This window comes from Schistocerca nitens, chromosome 3 (genome assembly GCF_023898315.1).
Source record: "Schistocerca nitens isolate TAMUIC-IGC-003100 chromosome 3, iqSchNite1.1, whole genome shotgun sequence".
Lineage (NCBI taxonomy): Eukaryota > Metazoa > Arthropoda > Insecta > Orthoptera > Acrididae > Schistocerca > Schistocerca nitens.
In genome coordinates this window covers 449,082,622-449,107,164 of record NC_064616.1, presented here as the reverse complement: position 1 = coordinate 449,107,164, position 24,543 = coordinate 449,082,622, and the positions used below count along the sequence as shown (strand labels likewise).

Below are 24,543 nucleotides of genomic sequence, written 5' to 3'. Positions count from 1 at the left end.
AAATGCAGCACTAACTATTTTGTCACCTATCTGTGGGTGAAGTTGTACTGGTTCCTCATAGCAGTGAAATTTGGAAACCAGATTCTCCTTGCCTTTTCCATAACACAATTTGCTCTTGACAGTCAAATACTCTTTCTCTGTAAGTCAGTGGACCATGCTCTCAGACAAACTTCATCAATTAAGAATCTTAAGTGGCACTGTGTCTTCTGGCAGGTGAAGATGTCTGGACTCCAGAGCAACTTTTGCAGTCTACTTGCAAAAAATACCACCACTAGCAGTCCTTCCAGCTTCACCTAAAACAATGTATGTGTGACACAGTAATTACTGTCCAACACAACGAAGAGAATAGTAATAAATGTGCACTTGGAGTTGTGGGATTCTGAAATACTTCTTGTTGGGCATTTTTTTTTTCGTGTTTTCCTTCAACTGCACAGAAGCATGGACATACATCACATCTCTAAGTTCTTCATTATACTCTTCCATTCCTTTCCAATCTGAAGTATCTGTAATGAAAAGTGGATTACATATCCAAGCACTTCGGTTTACAATAATGGTACTGAACACTCATCATCTATGGTTTGGTTTAATTTGGAGCAATCAAAGGCCTTTGAGAGATCACAAAAAATACCAATGGGTGATGTCCGGTTATTCAGAGCATTTAATATTTGATCAGTGAAAGTGTATATAGCATTTTCTGTTGAAAAGCCTTTCTGAAAAACGAACGGACATTTTGTTAGTACTTTATTTTTACAAATATGGGAGGCTACTCTTGAATACATGACTTTCTCAAAAATTTTTGATAGAGCTGTCAGAAGAGAGATTGGGTGGTAGTTGTTCACATCCGACGTATCCCCCTTTTTATGCAATGGTTTTACAATGGCATATTTCACTCTATCGGGGAAAACACCCTGCTCCAAAGAGCTATTACATACATGGCTGAGAATCCTACTTATCTGTGGGGAACAAGCTTTAAGTACCTTGCTGGAAATGCCATCAATCCCGTAAGAGCTTTTACTTTTCAGTGAGTTTATTATTTTACTGATTTGAGAGGGAGAGGTTGGTGGAATTACAGTTGTTTCAAACTGCACAGGTATGGCCTCTTCTATTAGTAGCCTTGCCTCTTCTAGTGAAGATCTAGATCCTATTTTCTCCACAACATTTAAAAAATGATTATTGAAAATATTTTCAATTTCTGATTGTTTGTTAGTACACTTGTCATTCAGTTTTATGGCACTAAAGTCTTCCTGTGCTCTTGGTTGCTCTGTTTCCCTTTCAATAATATTCCAAATTGCTTTAATTTTATTATCAGAGTTACTGATCTCAGACATGATACACATGCTTCTGGACTTTTTAATAACTTTTCTTAGTACTGCACAATAGTTTTTATAATATTGAACAATTTCGGGGTCAGTACTCCCTCTTGCTGTTAGATGCAGTTCTCTTTTACGGTTGCAAGATATTCTTATTCCTTTAGTTAGCCATGGTTTTTTATATGTTTTCTTGGAATTATGTTTAACTATTTTCTTGGGAAAACAATTTTCAAATACCCTTAAAAATGTATCGTGAAATAAGTTATATTTCAAGTTTGCATCAGGTTCCTTATACACTTCATCCCAGTCTAGTTGCTGTATGCTTTCCCTAAAGTTTGCAATATTTATATTGTTAATTGAACGCACGGCTTTGAAAGTCTGATTTGATATACTGCATGGAGCTATGTCATGTACTGTAACTAGCTGTGCACCATGATCTGAAAGACCATTCTCAACAGGATAAGCATTTATGTCCTTAAACTTATCTTGGTCTATAAAAATGTTATCTATTAATGTACTGCTGTTGTTTTTTATCCGAGTAGGAAAATCAATGACGGAGCTCAAATTGAAAGAACTGAGTAATACTACAAGGTGATTCTTCCTATTACACTCTTTCAGGGAGTCAACATTGAAATCCCCACAAATGATAATTTGCTTCCCCCTGTCTGACAGATAGCACAACAAAGCATCCAAGTTTTCTAGAAGTAGCTGGAAGTTCCCTGAGGGGGACCTATACACTGTTACAATTATGAAAGTGCCATCATTTAGTTTTTAAGTTCAGTGGCACATGCTTCCATATGTTGCTCTACACAAAATTTTTTAGTTTTACACTGTGGAAGCTTTTGACATAATGGCTGGCAGTGCAGATCTTATAGCATGAGGGCACGTGGAAAAGTAATCTCTCTGAATTGTTTACGCGAAAACTATAAAAATTTTAAATGAAAAAGATATTAACATTCTACATCTTTATTCTGTATGTCTACATATTTTCAGCCCCCTGCCATTAGAGAACTCTAAATTGTAGCATGTAACATGGCATTGTGTAATGTAACTATGTTGGTGCATGAGAAACAGCATGCTGTAATTGAGTTTCGAATTTGAAGAGGTTGTCCCTACATGGAGCTCCCTCTCCTCCAGCACGACAATGCCAGACGACACACGAGTGCTGCAATATCTGCAACAAGCTGACACCATTACTGTCATCGATCATACTCCATACAGTCCCAACCTTGCCCCATCTGATTTTTATCTGTTTCCAAAACTTAAAGAACACCTTCGAGGACTTCACTTTGATTGTGATGAAGCAGTGCAAGCAGAAGTGAGGTTTTGACTCCTTCAGCAGAGTGAAACGTCCTACAGTGATGGTACCAACAAACTGGTCTCTTGTTGGGGGAAATGGGTTCATCACCAGAGTGAATATTTTGACAAACAAATGTGTAGACTTGAAGAATAAACATGTAGAATGTTAGTAAAGTTTGTTTTGTTTAAAAAGCCTTGAGAGTTTTCACATAAAAGATTCAGGGGCATTACTTAATAACATGCCCTTGTTCATTATATTTTCTAACACATGCACAGCAAGATATAAGGCCCTGACCGATAACATTTTTGCAGACAGTGTTCAGGCTCAAACAGTTAATGTGTACCCAATCATTAATGCACTATTAAATCATGATGCACAATTAATAGAAGTAAACAAAATAGCACCTCACAGCTCTGGGGCGTGTTCATACTAAGCAGTAAGACATATTAGTGACACCAGGATACAATGTTGTAGAATAAATTAAAAGAGGTGGTATGGGTGAGGTATGTATGGGTAGACATGCTAATGTGAAACTCAGTATGTTCCATAGTAAATTTATGTCGATATTTGAAAGTAGCCTTCCTAAAAAGGTATCCAGAAAAATCCATTGAAAAGAAACTGTGGATAACTAAACGGATTAAAATATCATGTTACAGGAAAAGAGAACTTTTACTTTATATGAAGGCCAGAACATGTCATATTCTGATGTTACATTCTACAAAAATAGTGTATTACTTTGCAGAAAATCATTAGAATGACCAGAAATATCCATGTCATGACAGAAATTAATAATGCAAGTAGTAAGATTGAAAATACATGAGATATTGTGAAATGGGAGACAGGACAACCAGTCAGCCCACAACATACTACCACAATTAAGCTGAATGACAATGTTGCGAAGGATAATTCACAAGTTGCAATTATTTGTAACAATCACACTCTAAAGGTAGCAGCAAAAACAGATTAGTAAGTGACTATAATAAGAATGTTGTTCCAGAAAAGTTGAAGCAGCTCCTACTCTGAAATTAATGACAAGACATAAGTTCCCAAAAACAGGAATGCCTATAGTGTTGAGGGAATTTAAAACGGAATTCTGGAGAATTTTTTTGTTTTAATAAGTCATGTCCTCAGTGATATTTGTAATAGATCACTGGCACAGGGAAGGCGTAAATAATAATCATCCAATTTCCTTACTTATGTCACTTCCCAAAATATTTTAGAAAGTAGTGTATTCAAGTAATATCACAGTTAAGTAGAAATAATTTATTTTGCACATCACAGATTGAATTCCAGAAGGGTTGCTTGACTAAGAGTGCTATTTATACATTCACTCACCAGTTACTGCAAGCATTAAATAATAAAATATCACAATTTTTTTTTTATCTTTCCATGACATTTGACTGCGTATATGGTGTTACTCTCATAGAAAACTTAAGTTTTATGGAATTCATGGCTTCACACACAACTGGTTTGAATCACACTTAACAGAGTATAAAAATTTGTGCTCAATAGTTCAAACAGTGTTGAAAGGAGAGAGAATTTTAGTGATGGGGGAGAAACCACAAGGGGAGCCCCACAAGGTTCAGTTTCTAGTCCACTCCTATTCCTATACATGTGGATGACCTTCCACTTATACTTCATCGAATAGCATTGGTGCTTTTAGCATACAATACTAGTGTTATAGTAAATTCCATTGGTTGTCAAAGACTTATTAAATGGTTCTCTGGAAATGGACTCTCGCATAATGTTGGGAAAACATGCTATAGTCAGTTCTGTACAACAAATAATGACAACAACAACAGATGTAGCACATGAACAGGAGTCAGTAAACAAAGTAGAATGCTCCAAATTCTTGGTAAAAATATTGATGAAATCTTCAACTGGAAGAAGCATATTACTGAGCTGTTCAAACAATTAAGGTGAGCTACTTTGTTCTTCATAGAATCGCTAGTGTTGAAAGCAAATTAATCAACCTCCTAATATGTGTTGCTTTTTTCCATTCAGTAGTGTCTTACAGAATAATTTTCTGGGGAAATTCATAACGTGGAAAATACTGTTTGCACAAAATTCAGCAGTAAGAATAACATGGGGTTCACCTGTGGTCATCATATCGCTACCTCTCTAAGTAGTTTGGCATTTTAAGTACACCTCCACAGTGTATATTTTTGCTTATGAAATTTATCATAAATAATCCATCACAATACTAGAAGACAATATGACCTTTATTATCCATTATTACAACTCGCATTGCCTCAGAAAGGAGCTCAGTATGTATCAAAAAAAATTTTGATCCTATGGACAATACATACAATGCCTCACAGGTAGCAAAGCAACTTCTCGGCAGCTTCTGTTCCATAGATGAATTTTTATTTAAAAACTGTTAGCCCTTAAAAAGCTAGATTTAAGTAGAGTTGTATTTACAGGACTGAAAATTTATACATTAATTAATGTTACACTAAAAATCATGTAAAAACTGATCGTCTATATGTGTACTGTAAACTGACTTATTCCACATCATTTTGATAAAAAAAAAAAAAAAAAAAAAAAAAAAAAAAAAAAAAAAAAAAAAAAAACAAACTTCAAATAAACTATGAAACATGTAACTTACTTACAAACTTATGTATCTATAATTGGATTTTTATCTGAATTTAAATGCATGTGCCTGTTTCCAAATAATCAGGTATTTATTATATCCTATGCCTTTGTTTTCTGATTTCATAAATGTGGGAACTGTATTACGTGCAGGATTTTGAATTACTTCAGTGGAGTAGGGCCTAGCCTAGTGGTCTTACCCTTCTGTGCACTTCATATCACATTACTTGTCCCTCCACATAGAGAGTATATACTTTGAAATTGTTTTCATAGGATTGATTGAAGCCCTCTCTTATTTGATGTCAGTGACACTATTTCAATAGTTTGTAGTGTGTGTTCAAAGTGACACAAGACAAAACAACCATACTAACTGTATGCTGGAAAGTAAATGCTCAGCTACCGTTTATTGGGAGCATTCTGTAGAAATTTAAATTTCCTCTGATAGAAATTTGTATAGTCCATTCTGGAGTATTACTTGCCTATCTAGAATCTGTGTCAAGAAATCAGAATGTTTAAAGAAACTAAATAATTTAAAAGAAGAACTGTACAGACTGCAATAGACATTTTTGCTTGGCAAAAAAATTTTACAGAGTTACCCAGTACATTCTTGGGAAGGACTTGACAAGAAAGGCTCACACATCCCATGTAAAGCTACTTCAAAATTTCCAAACTGGTCTTCACAGCAGAATTTAAAAATACACTCCTGGAAATGGGAAAAAGAACACATTGACACCGGTGTGTCAGACCCACCATACTTGCTCCAGACACTGCGAGAGGGCTGGACAAGCAATGATCACACGCACGGCACAGCAGACACACCAGGAACCGCGGTGTTGGCCGTCGAATGGCGCTAGCTGCGCAGCATTTGTGCACCGCCGCCGTCAGTGTCAGCCAGTTTGCCGTGGCATACGGAGCTCCATCGCAGTCTTTAACACTGGTAGCATGCCGCGACAGCGTGGACGTGAACCGTATGTGCAGTTGACGGACTTTGAGCGAGGGCGTATAGTGGGCATGCGGGAGGCCGGGTGGATGTACCGCCGAATTGCTCAACACGTGGGGCGTGAGGTCTCCACAGTACATCGATGTTGTCGCCAGTGGTCGGTGGAAGGTGCACGTGCCCATCGACCTGGGACCGGACCGCAGCGACGCACGGATGCACGCCAAGACCGTAGGATCCTATGCAGTGCCGTAGGGGACCGCACCGCCACTTCCCAGCAAATTAGGGACACTGTTGCTCCTGGGGTATTGGCGAGGACCATTCGCAACCATCTCCATGAAGCTGGGCTACGGTCCCGCACACCGTTAGGCCGTCTTCCGCTCACGCCCCAACATCGTGCAGCCCGCCTCCAGTGGTGTCGCGACAGGCGTGAATGGAGGGACGAATGGAGACGTGTCGTCTTCAGTGATGAGAGTCGCTTCTGCCTTGGTGCCAATGATGGTCGTATGCGTGTTTGGCGCCGTGCAGGTGAGCGCCACAATCAGGACTGCATACGAACGAGGCACACAGGGCCAACACCCGGCATCATGGTGTGGGGAGCGATCTCCTACACTGGCCGTACACCACTGGTGATCGTCGAGGGGACACTGAATAGTGCACGGTACATCCAAACCGTCATCGAACCCATCGTTCTACCATTCCTAGACCGGCAAGGGAACTTGCTGTTCCAACAGGACAATGCACGTCCGCATGTATCCCATGCCACCCAACGTGCTCTAGAAGGTGTAAGTCAACTACCCTGGCCAGCAAGATCTCCGGATCTGTCCCCCATTGAGCATGTTTGGGACTGGATGAAGCGTCGTCTCACGCGGTCTGCACGTCCAGCACGAACGCTGGTCCAACTGAGGCGCCAGGTGGAAATGGCATGGCAAGCCGTTCCACAGGACTACATCCAGCATCTCTACGATCGTCTCCATGGGAGAATAGCAGCCTGCATTGCTGCGAAAGGTGGATATACACTGTACTAGTGCCGACATTGTGCATGCTCTGTTGCCTGTGTCTATGTGCCTGTGGTTCTGTCAGTGTGATCATGTGATGTATCTGACCCCAGGAATGTGTCAATAAAGTTTCCCCTTCCTGGGACAATGAATTCACGGTGTTCTTATTTCAATTTCCAGGAGTGTATATTACTTGCTGTTACAGGCACAAGACCTAAGCACCAGAACGATAAAGTTATGGGGACTAGAGCCCATACTATGGAAGCTTATGGCAATCTCATATATATCTGTGAATCATATATGTCTGTGAATCATAGTTACCATTTTACTGAGTACTCAGAATGAAATTTGCAATGGCTTTATGGCCTGGCATTGACATATCCTTCTCTTCCTGTCAGTAGCAAGGTGAAACTGCACTGCAATGTCACATATTCATTCATCGATCCATCGGCCGCCAAAGTTTACAATTTTGCATTATCCATTGATACCTATATGAATATTAACTTATGACCAATTTGCATAACTGCTTCGGGGTAGCCTTTTTTTTAGTGTATTTAAGATACATGATATGCATGAGCATCATCACATACAGCTCTACAATATTACACAAAGTGGTGTTAACATACTTAGTACCAATACCATTTTTGCCTCTATGGAAGCTTATGGCAATCTCATATATATCTGTGAATCATATGTCTGTGAATCATAGTTACCATTTTACTGAGTACTCAGAATGAAATTTGCAATGGCTTTATGGCCTGGCATTGACATATCCTTCTCTTCCTGTCAGTAGCAAGGTGAAACTGCACTGCAATGTCACATATTCATTCATCGATCCATCGGCCGCCAAAGTTTACAATTTTGCATTATCCATTGATACCTATATGAATATTAACTTATGACCAATTTGCATAACTGCTTCGGGGTAGCCTTTTTTTTAGTGTATTTAAGATACATGATATGCATGAGCATCATCACATACAGCTCTACAATATTACACAAAGTGGTGTGAACATACTTAGTACCAACACCATTTTTGCCTCTATGGAAGCTTATGGCAATCTCATATATATCTGTGAATCATATGTCTGTGAATCATAGTTACCATTTTACTGAGTACTCAGAATGAAATTTGCAATGGCTTTATGGCCTGGCATATATATATATATATATATATATATATATATATATATATATATATATATATATATATTTTGTACATGTAATGTTTTGGAATGGAATGGGAAGATGCAAAAATGATGTTGGTACTAAGCATGTTCACACCACTTTGTGTAATATTGTAGAGCTGTATGTGATGATGCTCATGCATATCATGTTTCTTAAATACCCTAAAAAAAGAAAGGCTACCATGAAGCAGTTATGCAAATTGGTCATAAATTAATATTCATACAGTATCGATGGATAATGCAAAATTGTAAATTTCGGCAGCCGATGGATGGATGAATGAATATGTGACACTGCAGTGCAGTTTCACCTTGCTACTGACAGGAAGAGAAGGATATGTCAATGCCAGGCCGTAAAGCCATCGCAAATTTCATTCTGAGTACTTAGTAAAATGGTAACTATGATTCACAGACAGACACACGAACACTATACGCAGATGTCAGCATGTGAGCGAGGACATGTAGTTGGTCATAAAGAAACCAGGTGGAGTAATTGATGAATCGCTTGACATTTTAAATAGGAGCAGTGCCACCGTTTGATGATGTTGGTGGGAATAGATGAACCATGGCCGAAAACAGTGTCAAGAAGGAAGCAGTTGACCTCGAGAGAAGACAGGATGAGAGATCTGAGAAATCATCAGAGAGGCACTCAGAGCCCCAGATTCAGCATTATCACTGATCTGATGTGCAGCTTGTGCTTCTGTGACAACAAGGACCATTAATAAGTAGCTCTCAGAAAGTGGGCCGAGTTCGCGCACCCCTTGTGCCAACTACCATTGACCTCTGTGCACCAACAAGACCATTTGGAGTGGTTCCGGGCACATTCAATGCAGTATCTCATTGACTGGAGGAGAATTGTCTTCGATGATGAGTCCCACTTCAAATTGAGCCCCACTGACCATTGAACATGTTTGGAGATGGCCCAGACGCCAGTGGGACACCAACCTGACTGTCACCCGCCATATAGCCTGACAAATAGCAGCGACAGTCTGGGATGGCATTTTATTTCACAGCACGACACCTTTGGTTGTTATCCGCATCACATGTACAGCACAGCAGTATGTTGTTGATATTCTATGCCTCATTTTGTTGCCGTTCGTGCCAAGTCATCATAGACTTATATTTCAGCAAGATAATGCCTGTCCACACATGCTGAGAGTTTCTACTTCTTTTCTTCCTGCTTGTGAAACCCTAGCCTAGCCAACAATGTCATCAGATCTCTCCCCAATTGAGAATGTTTGGAGCATTATGGGCAGGACCCTCCAACCAGCTCAGGATTTTGAAGATCTGACATGCCAGTTGGACAGAATTGGGCATGATATCCCTCATGAGGACTTCAACAAATCTGTCAATCAATGCCAAGCCAAATAACTGCTTACATAAGGACCAGAGGTAGTCCAATGTGTTATTGACTTGCTCAGTTCATGATGCTCTTTCTCGTGAATAAATCATCTGATTTCTCTGATGTAATAATCATTTGTTTATCTGTACATGTACATCATGTCTACTGATTTCATCTTAGTCAGATAATTTCTTTGTGGTGTGTCATTTTTTCTGCCTTAGAGTGTATTGTCCTATCCAGAAACAAAATAAAATAAGTAATGGTAGCAGTGACACACATAATCACATAATTTTTTCACCATTTTCCACCAAAGTTCCTGTAACTTTAAATAAAAAAATTAAAAGACAGGCTCTTGTCTAGGTCTTCATTTCACTATTTTTACAGTCCATCATATGTACTTGTGGTGCGAGTTCTGTGTCCATTGTTTTCTTCAATTTGTTCATTCTTAGCATTTCAACATGTTTATTGCCTTATTTCAAGTCTTACCTCTGAGATATAACAATGTAGACACGTAACTGGTTCATCATCATCTTCATCTTGTACAGTTCCAGATACTGGCAGTGTCTGCTTGGAGTACAAGCCTATCAGTTGTCTCCATTCTTCTCACCACCTCTCTGTCACTACTCTTGCCCAGGCCCATCTTCTCTTCTGAACGTTTTCTTCTGCTCCTATTAGCCACTTGTCCCTTGGTCTCTTACCCTTCATCTTCACCTTGTGCATCTTTATAGGCATCCTCTTCTCAGCCAGTCTCTTCATGTGCCCATACCATTTTAATCCTTTTTTTCCCTCAGCCTTCCCTTATGTTTTCTGATGATATCTTCATATCTGCTAGGTACCTCATAAGTTCATCATCCACTAACATATTACAATCAACTACCAATCACCGCAATATGAAGTTACTGTATGGCTTTCTTATCAAACCATCAGTGTCCAACCTTCAGTCTGTAAGTTCAATAATATTTCACCATTTTTGTCCTTCCCCAGTCATTTGCTCAAAGTAAGTTTTCACATCCATGTCTCACTGCATCAGCATGTGATTTCAGATCTACCATTACAGTTATGTTCTACCCAATCACCTGCCTCTGTAGTTCTTCTCCAAACTACTGTTTTTTCTGTGATGTGCATTCCATCTGGAGGCATACACTTGTTTTTAATATCATCACTGTGTTTTAGTTCATTGGTACTTCAGTCTTTATCGTCCTCTCATTCATTCCAGTTACTTTCTCTTCCAGTTCTTCTCTCACAACTGCACCCCACCACATTCTTGGTATCCTCCTCCTTGCTGATTCAGTACACCCTAAAGATATTTCTTAGTCTATGCCTTCCTTCACTGCTCCATTTTGTTTCTGCCATTCCTAACACAATTTTCATCTATCCAATGCGTCAACAGGTCCTTCCACTTTCCCTTTCAAAGTCTGTCTATTTAATGTTACAAATCATATTCCGTGTCCATTGCTTTGTTGTCTAACTTTAAATCTACTTCTCATTTGAGGCTTGTCTTATTTTTGAAAGCTCTTTCTTTATCCACAGTTGGCTGGTTAGGATTATCATAGCTTCACCAGATTCCCATTTTACCAGTACTATTGAGGTTTTCTGTAGGTGATACATCTGACTTGAAAAATGCTGTCAGGATCAGACTGTGTGTTCCATACTATTCAGCAGTTGGGACATCTGTGGTTCATGCGACACATGTTTTCAACTTGTTTTTTCTGTGTAGTTCAGGTAACATTTTTACAAACCATTTGAGTTATACATACACAAATTTTGCTCTTACACTTCTTGTTTATGTTTCGTTTCCTGTATGCATTCTATTCACCACAAAACTGACATTGGCATCATATTTTTCACACCTAAAGTAGACAATATTTCTAGATATTAATGATACTGGTATGTGATGTACTCACTTCACTTCTGATGTAGGAAATGAGTCTCACTGCTTCATTTGGGGGATCGTGGTGTCTGTCTATGCAACCACTAAAAATAAGTGTGTTTTTTAATGTATGTTTTACTTTTTTTTTACTAAAACACCAGTGATGTGAAATTTCTATTTTACATGATGAATTATATTTCACTTTGAACAATTTTCCATATATCCCCAAGGTTCATGCATTTTTAATTAGTTAAGGTGACATTTCCTGTGACAGTAATGTGTGGAATTCTTAGCAGTCATTATCATGAAAATCACTATTGTAGGTACAGTTCAGAAAGGTCCAGAGACAGTTCATGGTATCACTTGCCTCAGTAACATCAATGGATACGAGAAGAAGAGAAGAAGTTATTAGGAAAACGCAGCAATCCTTCAGTATGAAGTGTGGAATGTTGCACATGTACATAAAAAGCTTAAATGACTGCTTGCCAAGTTGTTGATCTTTCACTGTAATTCAGAGCAAAAATATGAGTCATTTTATAGAATACAAATTGTAATCAGGAGAAAGAAAACTGGCGTTCTACGGATCGGAGCGTGGAATGTCAGATCCCTTAATCGGGCAGGTAGGTTAGAAAATTTAAAAAGGGAAATGGATAGGTTAAAGTTAGATGTAGTGGGAATTAGTGAAGTTCGGTGGCAGGAGGAACAAGACTTTTGGTCAGGTGATTACAGGGTTATAAATACAAGCCCATGCCTACTACAGTAGTACAAGTTTATATGCCAACTAGCTCTGCAGATGATGAAGAAATTGATGAAATGTATGACGAGATAAAAGAAAATATTCAGGTAGTGAAGGGAGACGAAAATTTAATAGTCATGGGCGACTGGAATTCATCAGTAGGAAAAGGGAGAGAAGGAAACATAGTAGGTGAATATGGATTGGGGGGAAGAAATGAAAGAGGAAGCCCCCTTGTAGAATTTTGCACAGAGCATAACTTAATCATAGCTAACACTTGGTTCAAGAATCATAAAATCCTGGAGATACTAAAAGGTATCAGATAGATTATATAATGGTAAGACAGAGATTTAGGAACCAGGTTTTAAATTTTAAGACATTTCCAGGGGCAGATGTGGATTCTGACCACAATCTATTGGTTATAACCTGCAGATTGAAACTGAAGAAACTGCAAAAAGGTGGGAATTTAAGGAGATGGGACCTGGATAAACTGACTAAACCAGAGGTTGTAGAGAGTTTCAGGGAGAGCATAAGGGGACAATTGACAGGAATGGGGGAAAGAAATACAGTAGAAGAAGAATGGGTAGCTCTGAGGGATGAAGTAGTGAAGGCAGCAGAGGATCAAGTAGGTAAAAAGACGAGGGCTAATAGAAATCCTTGGGTAACAGAAGAAATATTGAATTTAATTGATGAAAGGAGAAAATATAAAAATGCAGTAAATGAAGCAGGCAAAAAGGAATACAAATGTCTCAAAAATGAGATTGACAGGAAGTGCAAAATGGCTAAGCAGGGATGGCTAGAGGACAAATGTAAGGATGTAGAGGCTTGTCTCACTAGGGGTAACATAGATACTGCCTACAGGAAAATTAAAGAGACCTTTGGAGAGAAGAGAACCACTTGTATGAATATCAAGAGCTCAGATGGCAACCCAGTTCTAAGCAAAGAAGGGAAGGCAGAAAGGTGGAAGGAGTATATAGAGGGTTTATACAAGGGCGATGTACTTGAGGACAATATTATGGAAATGGATGTAGATGAAGATGCAATGGGAGATAAGATACTGCGTGAAGAGTTTGACAGAGCACTGAAAGACCTGAGTTGAAACAAGGCACCGGGAGTAGACAACATTCCATTAGTACTACTGATGGCCTTGGGAGAGCCAGTCATGACAAAACTCTACCATCTGGTGAGCAAGATGTATGAGACAGGCGAAATACCCACAGACATCAAGAAGAATATAATAATTCCAATCCCAAAGAAAGCAGGTGTTGACAGATGTGAAAATTACCGAACTATCAGTTTAATAAGTCAGCTGCAAAATACTAACGCGAATTCTTTACAGACGAATGGAAAAACTGGTAGAAGCGGACCTCGGGGAAGATCAGTTTGGATTCCGTAGAAATGTTGGAACACGTGAGGCAATACTAACCTTACGACTTATCTTAGAAGAAAGATTAAGGAAAGGCAAACCTACGTTTCTAGCATTTGTAGACTTAGAGAAAGCTTTTGACAATGTTAACTGGAATACTCTCTTTCAAATTCTGAAGGTGGCAGGGGTAAAATACAGGGAGCGAAAGGCTATTTACAATTTGTACAGAAACCAGATGGCAGTTATAAGAGTCGAGGGGCATGAAAGGGAAGCAGTGGTTGGGAAAGGAGTGAGACAGGGTTGTAGCCTCTCCCCGATGTTTTTCAATCTGTATATTGAGCAAGCAGTAAAGGAAACAAAAGGAAAATTCGGAGTAGGTATTAAAATTCATGGAGAAGAAGTAAAAACTTTGAGGTTCGCCGATGACATTGTAATTCTGTCAGAGACAGCAAAGGACTTGGAAGAGCAGTTGAATGGAATGGACAGTGTCTTGAAAGGAGGATATAAGATGAAGATCAACAAAAGCAAAACGAGGATAATGGAATGTAGTCAAATTAAATCGGGTGATGCTGAGGGGATTAGATTAGGAAATGAGACACTTAAAGTAGTAAAGGAGTTTTGCTATTTAGGGAGTAAAATAACTGATGATGGTCGAAGTAGAGAGGATATAAAATGTAGACTGGCAATGGCAAGGAAAGCGTTTCTGAAGAAGAGAAATTTGTTAACATCGAGTATAGATTTAAGTGTTAGGAAGTCGTTTCTGAAAGTATTTGTATGGAGTGTAGCCATGTATGGAAGTGAAACATGGACGATAACCAGTTTGGACAAGAAGAGAATAGAAGCTTTCGAAATGTGGTGCTACAGAAGAATGCTGAAGATAAGGTGGGTAGATCACGTAACTAATGAGGAGGTATTGAATAGGATTGGGGAGAAGAGAAGTTTGTGGCACAACTTGACTAGAAGAAGGGATCGGTTGGTAGGACATGTTTTGAGGCATCAAGGGATCACAAATTTAGCATTGGAGGGCAGCGTGGAGGGTAAAAATCGTAGAGGGAGACCAAGAGATGAATACACTAAGCAGATTCAGAAGGATGTAGGTTGCAGTAGGTACTGGGAGATGAAGAAGCTTGCACAGGATAGAGTAGCATGGAGAGCTGCATCAAACCAGTCTCAGGACTGAAGACCACAACAACAACAACAAGAAATTATGAATTGTATGGCCTCAGTTGACCAGGAGGAGAGGGGTTGTAATAACTTAATATCCAATTTAAATTAATGTCGTTGGTGGTATATTGGTGGATCAATTACTGATAGACAGAATATTGTCAAAACTAGGAAGCATTGTGTGAAGCATATGCTTAATTAGGTATTGCTTTTACACTTACAACAGGGTGATCCAGAAGGAATGGGAATATTCAGGAATGTGAGAACAACAATTATTGGCTCTAGCATGCATACCTTAACAGGTATGACACCTCTTCATCCTCAGTAGTGTGAAACACATCTCTTCTACTGAACAACTACTCATAGCTCTTAAGATCTGCATTTTATAGCCCGTGTTTACTTTAAATTTTTGCTTCGAATGATAATTCCTGTTATATCTCTGAATGCTGACCATTGTTCATGGGTCACCCTGTGGACCATTGAAAATATTTCATTACCTCCTCAGTTCCAAATGTTGCAGAATGCAGGAACATGACAGAAATATTAAAGTGCTTTCCACAAGAACCTTTCTGACACATGAAAACTGTATGTGGGCTGTAACTTGAACCTTCTTTAGCACACAATAGCCCACCAACTGATTGCATTGAACAAACCTAATAGCACAGCATTAATTTGCCACTTCTTCTCTTCTACTTTCTCAAAGTTCACAGAGAACCCCTTCATACTGGATTAGTAATAGGGGAAGAAAGTATATGGTGGTATTAGCCCGCCCGGTTAGCTAAGTGATCTAACACACTGCTTTCAGCGTGGGAAGGAATGCCGTTCCCCAGCACAAATCCACCCAGCAGATTAGTGTTGAGGTCCAGTGTGCCAGCCTGCCTGTGGATGGTTTTTAAAATGGTTTTCCATCTGCCTCAGCAAATGCGAGCTGGTTCCCCTTATTTCGCCTCAGTTACACTATGTCAACAATTGCTGCGGAAACACTTTCTCCACGTACACATACAACATAATTACTCTAAAACGCAAACAGTGGGGGTTACACTTGTCTGGTGTGAGATGTCCCCAGTGGGTCCACTGGGGGCCGAACCGCACAATGACCCTGGGTTCAGTGTGGGGCGGCGGTGGGGTAAAGTGGACTGCTGTAGCCCGTTGTGGGGTTGTGAACCACTGAGGGCTACGGTGGGGACGAAGCCCCTCTGTCGTTTCTAGGTCCCCAGTTCCACACAATACAATTCGATATGGTGGTATTACTGACTAATTTTATATCAATTTCAAAATGAGTATTTCACTGTACTGTGGAGTGTGTGGTAGTGAGAGCCTTCCTGAGAAATTAAAACAGGACTTAGACAAGCAAAAATAAATGCAATAATTTGGATTTGAGCTGCCATTCACATTATTAATAGGCCCCAGTAAATATGCCAAATAATATTGTATACTTTCAAAATAATTATCTGGTGGTTGCATATTTACATGACTGGAGAAAAAAATTAGCCCAGTCTTTGATTAGTTGGAATTTAATACATTTACCCCCTTGTTTTTTGTGTTTTGTTTCAGGAACTTACTCATCTTTACAGCCAGACCTTATTTGCAGACAAAATAGCAACACCTGTACAATGCTTTTCCATGCATGCCCATAAGTTTTTGTGTGATTGTCTGCTTAAGTATCCTGTGCTAGCAGATTTCATTATCCAACAACTTATGTGTATTTGGTCACCATACTTTAATGAAAGTGACAATGAACTGCAAGACATTTACAAGGAATGTATTGATGCATGTATTGAAAATATGGAGAAATTCAATTGTGATGCATCAAATGAATCAAAAAATATCCCTACCTCAAGTAAGTATGACAACTGTTAATGATTCAGTTCTTCATATACTACAACTGTGCTGATATTGTAGATTTCTGCAGGTTATATTTCAACAGCATTTGAGACAACAACAGTAATTGCACTCCCTGGGGACTTACAGTTCTTTTGTTTGTGAGTATGTGATTGACAAACATGGGACCCCAAGCCCATGCAACACTGCTTCCTTTTTTCCTACCAAAAGTCAAACCTTCCAGCTATCAATTCACAGGTCCACACAACTATTTTGCGGCTACATGTGTGATGATTACGAGAACCTGCGCAATTCCAGTACTCATCACTTTCCTGCGCTGTAATTCTATTCTCTGACAGCACCTTTTCTCTGACTTGGTCTGAATGGTGGCTGCTATGTTTTTCTCTCACATACTCACTAAAGTTCCTTATTTAATATTTTTATTTTTAGATCTTCCCCAATTTTTTTTAGCTAACATATGTTGGGTCTTACAATTGTGTGGTCTGTGTAGAGAAGATTGCCCATCATGGCATATGTTCCACCCATTTTTCAGTTCTCTCTCAAGTAATTCTTCTCCGAGTAGTTAAATTAGACACTCAAAGCCTAACATGGTAGATAGTCCATTGTAGCAGGGATGTCAGGTACCAGCATGGTCATAGCCTCATAACAATGTAGGAAACATACTGTTTGTGCAGAAGCTGCACTCTGCCCATGGATGCTAAGTAGTATGAGCCCGTCGAGTTTGGATCACGAGACCTCTGAGCAGTAGTTACCATTCCAGACAGCTGTTGTTGTGACAAGGTGGCACCAATGTAGAGAGCCCCTGATTATAGTGGGCCATACCATGGTGGACAATCCTCAATGATTAGGATCTCACTTTTGCACATTGGTGGCAAGGCCCCAGCAGACTCAGTCAACAGATTGGATCAGTGAAATGCAAGAAGGTATGACCCAAAGGCTTTCCGATCTCTGGCTACACCATGGCAGGAAAGTAAATTAGACAGAGATGGTGAGAAGTACTTCCCTTGGTACCTAGTTTGTATCTGAACTGATGATGAGCTTTTTTTGGAGTACAAAACCCTTATTCTTCACTTATTGACAAAAAATTTGGAGAAGTAGCATCCATTAGGAAACTCTCAAGCAGCTGCATTAATCATTAACAGCTACTCAATCATCGACATTACTCTCCTGGAAGAGGCTCAGTAACATTGCCTCCCCCTTCCCCAACCCCTGCCCTCATAGAAGGGCGTCAACATGACCCAACATTTCCTTCTGTTCTTATTACACCCCCTGCTCCCTCAGCTGAGGGTTACCTTCCTCTGAACCTTGTTAGCGTACTTACCCCAGCTTGTGGCATGTCATTAGCCAGTGCTCCATGGATACATGGAATGGTGTCTCACAGGGATCCTTGCTGAGTGTGACACTTTTCCTGATAGCAATTAATAGGCTTGCAGAGCCGGTGGGGCCTATGGTCTTGCCGCCCATATATGTTGACTACATTAGTATTTACTACAGTTCATCTTGTTGGATACCAGGTGCAAAGCACCATCAAGAAAGCGCAATCCTGGACTCTCACACTCAGTATCAAGTTTTTCACTACTAAGACTTGTCATGGACTTCTGCCAATGTAAAACTGTTCACCCACAACCAGAACTTCACGTTGAAAATGAACTTCTAAGTATGGTAAAGTCAAATTGCTTCTTTGAATTTTATTTCCTGCTCAGCTGATGTGGTTAAAACATATTTGCAAGCTTAAAAAGACTTTATATGCTCCACTGCCTCAGTCACCCCTTGTGGGATGTGGATTACTCCGTGCTCTTGTGCCTGTACAAAGTACTAATTCTATCTCGTACAGGTTACAGATGTCTGACTTGCAGATCCACTGTCTCTTCGACATTACAGATAGTGTGGATCCAGTTCACCACTACTGGGTCTGACTCGCAACTGACACCTTTTAGATGAGCCCTGTGGACAGCCTTCTGGTAGATACTGGGATTCCTTGTCTATGAATCAGATGTCAGCAGCTACTGCGAAATACGTCATATGCACCCACAGCTACTATGAACACCCAATTCACTACATCCTTTTCTTGAAAGGGGGAAACCGCCTCCCACTAGGTTCCCCAGGTCCAGTGTGTCAACAGCAGTTCACTTGGAGTCTCTTTGCTTTGACTTTCGATTTCTTCCATTGAACCTTCGAATTAGGTTACCTTTGCCGAATTCCTCACATGGTGCATACCTCATCCAAAGATCCAACTAGCCCTCTCAATCGGATGAAAGGAAGTGATGAAATGATACACCTGTCAGCATTAATTTTTCTCAGTTCTTGACAAATTTCCGTGTTCTACAGTCACCTGTGCTATTGACTCAGAGGTTGACAATCACATCTGCTGTGTATTCACACACTTCAGAAGCCATGAACAATATTCATGACCATTTGGATGTAGCGTTTTTCACAGCAGAATTAGTGGACACTATCCAAGCCTTTCAGTGTATTTGCATTCATTAAGATTTCCTGATCTTTAGTGACTTTCTATGAAGCCTGCAGGTCATAAACCAATTCTGTTCACAGAACCCATTAGTTTTGACCATACATAGTGTCTGTCCCACATCTACATTACTGGGAGCACAGTTGTATTCCTCTGGACCCCAAATCACCTAGAGATTGTGGAAAACGACCTTGCAGAGTGGTTAGCAAAAGATGCTACAGTAATGAAAATACTGGAGATTAGGATACCGGGATCTGAATTGCGGTCAACACTATGTTTTCAGCCCTTCGAGGCTTATAATGATGAATTAGTCTCTTTGGCCAGTACAAACAGGCAACATACCATAAAGGAACCCACGACTGCAAGACAATTTTGCCTTCGGCCTTCTGTAAGGGAATTTATTGTCCATTGTTCACTATGTATTGGCCATACATGGTTGGCTCATGCTCGTATGCTCAGGTGAGAGGATCCTCCCCATTGTCATTGAAACACTCCTGTGGTTATCCATTTCCTTTTAAGAGTGCTCCAACTTTGCAGCTGAGAAGCTTGACAACTCTTTTTCTCTACCATTGGTGATGAAGTCAAAGTGGCAGGCCTGGCATTATGTTTTATATGAGAATGATTTATATACACTCATTTAAAGCCTGTCAGCATGGTTTTGTCTCCCCTTTGTCATTCTGTAACTTGAACATTCAGTCACTATCTGGCAGGCAACTGGACGGTTGTGGGAGTTGACTTACCACCGCAGGACTGGATTCGGGGGCCTCCAGCTGTTTCTGGCCAGTGCACCTCTATCCCATTCCACTACATTTATTACCTTTCACCTTTGTGTTTTACTTCTGTGACTTGAGCTTTAAGCCTGTATTTTATTGCTGTTGGGGAAGGGACTAGACCTGCGGGAGGGGGGATCTCGGGCTGTTTCAGACCAGCACACCTCTCCTCACTCATTGCATTTCATTACCTTTTGACATTTTCTTTCTGTCTCTCCACTTTTGACATAGCTTTCTGCCTTGGAAAACATCAAATTGCTTCTCCATACTTTTTTATCCTTCTTTAGGCTTTGTTTATTAAAGGAAAACAGGGGTGGATGACCTTGATGTCTAGTCCCTTTCAACCTCCCCAGAAACTCATTCCTTCATTCAACAATAGTACATACTAGTGACCAAAGCAGAACAGCTGAAGCAGGCTTGAAAGCCACACAATTAAAACAATGACTTAATATTTAGTTTTAAAACATTAAAATATTACTTTTACTAGTCTCAAGAAAAAGATAGGAACTAAAAAGGAAAGGAGAGAAAGAAAAATCACTTGAATCCTGGATCAGGAGTCATAAGAAATACTGGAAAGGAATCAGAAACAACAGTACATGAACAGCCACCACACTTATTCCAGTGTTTTAATGAAATGATTGTAATCATTATGTGAAAGAAGAGTGTTAAATTTTATAGTAATCATAATAACAAAATGAAAATGACAGACAAAATAAGTAATGAAATACACTGGTGTCCAAAATTAAAGCAACAAATTGAAATATTTTGCTACAAAACATTATAAACAGGTAATAGTAAAGTAGAAACAATGTAAAGAATACAAAATCTAATCAACTGCAACATGCATAATGGTAGACAAAAATGTTCTTTTTTTTTCTCCAACTTAACAGATTTACACACACGTTCTGACAACTGGTTAATGTGCTCAGTATGGGGAGTGATCACCTCTGGTGCCAACAGAGAGCAACAATGGTGGAACATGCTGTGAATGATTTCATCAATCTCATATTGAGGCAATAACGCCCATTCTTCCTGCAGAGCTGCTCACAAGTCTTGGAGAGAGGTTGGTGGATGCTGATGTGATGCAACTCATCTCCCTAATGCATCCCAGACATGCTCTACGGGATTCAAATTGGGAGAGCGAGCAGGCCATGCTATGCATGCAATATCTTCTGTTTCCAAAAAAGCATCAACCACCCTTGCTCTATGAGGTCGAGCATTATCATCCATCAGTATAAGTCTAAGCCCACAGCACCTTACACCTTACAACCACCATGCATGAGATCCCAAGATCTCCTCACAGTACCTGACACCAGTTAAATCTTGCTGAGTCGCCCATACAATTTCGTGAAGAGGTACTCAAGTGGTCAAGATAATATCTACCCACACTATTAGGGCTCCTCTGTGACATCAGTCTGTTTCCACAATATTTGTGTCCCAAAATCATGTTCCATGTGCCCTCCAGATGTGAATCTGTCGAGAATCGCTCTCTAGACCAAATTGACGCTCATTTGCGAAAAGAACATTGGCCCACTGTTCAACCTTCCAGGTGGCATGTTGACAGCTCCACTCTAGATGTTCCATTCTGTGAAGACATGTTGTTGTTGTTGTTGTGGTCTTCAGTCCTGAGACTGGTTTGATGCAGCTCTCCATACTAATCTATCCTGTGCAAGCTCCTTCATCTCCCAGTACCTACTGCAACCTACATCCTTCAGAATCTGCTTAGGGTATTCATCTCTTGGTCTCCCTCTATGATTTTTACCCTCCACACTGCCCTCCAATGCTAAATTTGTGATCCCTTGATGCCTCAGGACATGTCCTACCAACCGATCCCTTCTTCTAGTCAAGTTGTGCCACAAACTTCTCTTCTCCCCAATCCTATTCAATACCTCCTCATTAGTGACGTGATCTACCCACCTAATCTTCAACATTCTTCTGTAGCACCACATTTCGAAAGCTTCTATTCTCTTCTTGTCCAAACTATTTATTATCCATGTTTCACTTCCATACATGGCTACACTCCATACAAATACTTTCAGAAACGACTTCCTGACACTTAAATCTACACTCGATGTTAACAAATTTCTCTTCTTCAGAAACGCTTTCCTTGCCATTGCCAGTCTACATTTTATATCCTCTCTACTTCGACCATCATCAGTTATTTTGCTCCCCAAATAGCAAACCTCCTTTACTACTTTAAGTGTGTCATTTCCTAATCTAATTCCATCAGCATCACCCGACTTAATCCGACTACATTCCATTATCCTTGTTTTGCTTTTGTTGATGTTCATCTTATATCTTCCTTTCAAGACACTGTCCATTCCGTTCAACTGCTCTTCCAAGTCCTTTGCTGTCTCTGACAGAATTACGATGTCTTCGGCGAACCTCAAAGTTTTTATTTCTTCTCCCTGGATTTTAATACCTACTCCAAATTTTTCTTTTGTTTCCTTCACTGCTTGCTCAATATACAGATTGAATAACATCGAGGAGAGGCTACAACCCTGTCTCACTCCCTTCCCAACCACTGCTTCCCTTTCGTGCCCCTCGACTCTTATAACTGCCATCTGGTTTCTGTACAAATTGTAAATAGCCTTTCGCGCCCTGTATTTTACCCCTGCCACCTTTAGAATTTGAAAGAGAGTATTCCAGTCAACTTTGTCAAAAGCTTTCTCTGAGTCTACAAATGCTAGAAACGTTGGTTTGCCCTTCCTTAATCTTTCTTCTAAGATAAGTCGTAAGGTCAGTATTGCCTCACGTGTTCCAACATTTCTACGGAATCCAAACAGACCTTCCCCAAGGTGAGCTTCTACCAGTTTTTCCATTTGTCTGCAAATAATTCGTGTTAGTATTTTGCAACTGTGACTTATTAAACTGATAGTTCAGTAATTTTCACATCTGTCAACACCTGCTTTCTTTGGGATTGGAATTATTATATTCTTCTTGAAGTCTGAGGGTATTTCACCTGTCTCGTACATCTTGCTCACCAGGTGGTAGAGTTTTGTCAGGACTGGCTCTCCCAAGGCTGTCAGTAGTTCTAATGGAATGTTGTCTACTCCCGGGGCCTTGTTTCGACTCAGATCTTTCAGTGCTCTATCAAACTCTTCACGCAGTATCGTATCTCCCATTTCATCTTCATCTACATCCTCTTCCATTTCCATAATATTGTCCTCAAGTACATCACCCTTGTATAGACCCTCTTTATACTCCTTCCACCTTTCTGCTTTCCCCTCTTTGCTTAGAACTGGGTTTCCATCTGAGCTCTTGATATTCATGCAAGTGGTTCTATTTTCTCCAAACGTCTCTTTAATTTTCCTGTAGGCAGTATCTATCTTACCCCTAGTGAGATAAGCCTCCACATCCTTACATTTGTCCTCTAGCCATCCCTGTTTAGCCATTTTGCACTTCCTGTTGATCTCATTTTTGAGACGTTTGTATTCCTTAGATGTGAATCTGTCGAGAATCGCTCTCTAGACCAAATTGACGCTCATTTGTGAAAAGAACATTGGCCCACTGTTCAACCGTCCAGGTGGCATGTTGACAGCTCCGCTCTAGATGTTCCATTCTGTGAAGACATACAAGAGGTAAATGTGAGGTAAACAGACAGGAGGTCTCCAACAATAAAGGCTGCTCTGCTGAATCCTTCTGCACACCGTTTGCCTTGATACAACACATCCGGGAGATGCTGAAAGGTCAGATGCCAGTTACACTGCAGTACTAAGGTGGTACCGTCATGCCCGTACAGCCAAATAATGTTACACTCTTTCTAATGTCACACATGGTTGGCCCTGTCCTGATCTCTGGGATACAGTTTCAATCTCTGTAAACTGTCTCCTCATGAGAGAAACAACAGAACAATTCACATTGCGCCATCAGGCCACACCAGTTTGCAACTTGTGCTTCCATTCTTCCTATGGCCCTCCACAGTAGAGAGCCTGTAGGCATCTGCTCTTTGCCAAACTGCACTGTCTATGACTGTGTACATAGTGATTGTGGATGCAAACACTACCCTGCTTGATAGGTGCCCTGACGTCATTGCTGGTTGTCCATTGAGCGAAATGCCATCTTCCATGCAGTACATGATCTTAACAACATCTGTTTACAGTTTGTATGATTATATCATGAATCAGATACAGGATGGGGAGATAGCAGTTAGTTACTTAAATTTTGGACACCAGTGTATGTGAGAAAAAGTTGTGGGAGGTGAGTGTGGGGTTCAACATAAAAAAACATAATTATGAGGGAAGTAAAGAAGAAAAAATATATTTATATTAATATAGAGACAGACAGACAGACAGACATACAGAATATAATTTTATAAAACTGTAAAGTTTGATGAAGTGAGCATTCAGTTGGACTAGATAGATCAATTTGAACAATCTGTTTTTATCTCCAGAGTTTCAGAACAATGGTGTTATAAATGGAGACCAAAATTCCAAGGTGTTGGAACAGTTCTCTGTTCTCATTGGAGGGCAATGGTAGCTGTATCTGTAGCATTCCATAATGTACATGTGCCACTCAGGTGAGCCAAAATGGCAAGCATCCCATGAATTCAGTCCTTGGTGGCTGAGGTCACATTTGGCTAGCCTGAGGTTCCTTAGGTCGGGACTTGTCAGTGCTGCTATTCTTCTGAAATCTTAAGCTCTAAGCAAACTTCAGCAACCACTGTTA

The 24,543-nt window shown here is 40.1% G+C and overlaps 1 protein-coding gene across 1 annotated transcript in view; it reads left to right on the top strand.

Annotated features, from left to right (window-relative positions):
• Nucleotides 1-24,543, top strand: part of LOC126249271 (zinc finger FYVE domain-containing protein 26) — a 393,885-nt gene that overhangs the window by 11,872 nt on the left and 357,470 nt on the right. The window contains exon 3 of the mRNA XM_049950925.1: nucleotides 16,351-16,636. Coding sequence (XP_049806882.1) covers nucleotides 16,351-16,636 — 286 coding nt within the window. The remainder of the gene's footprint in view (nucleotides 1-16,350; nucleotides 16,637-24,543) is intronic.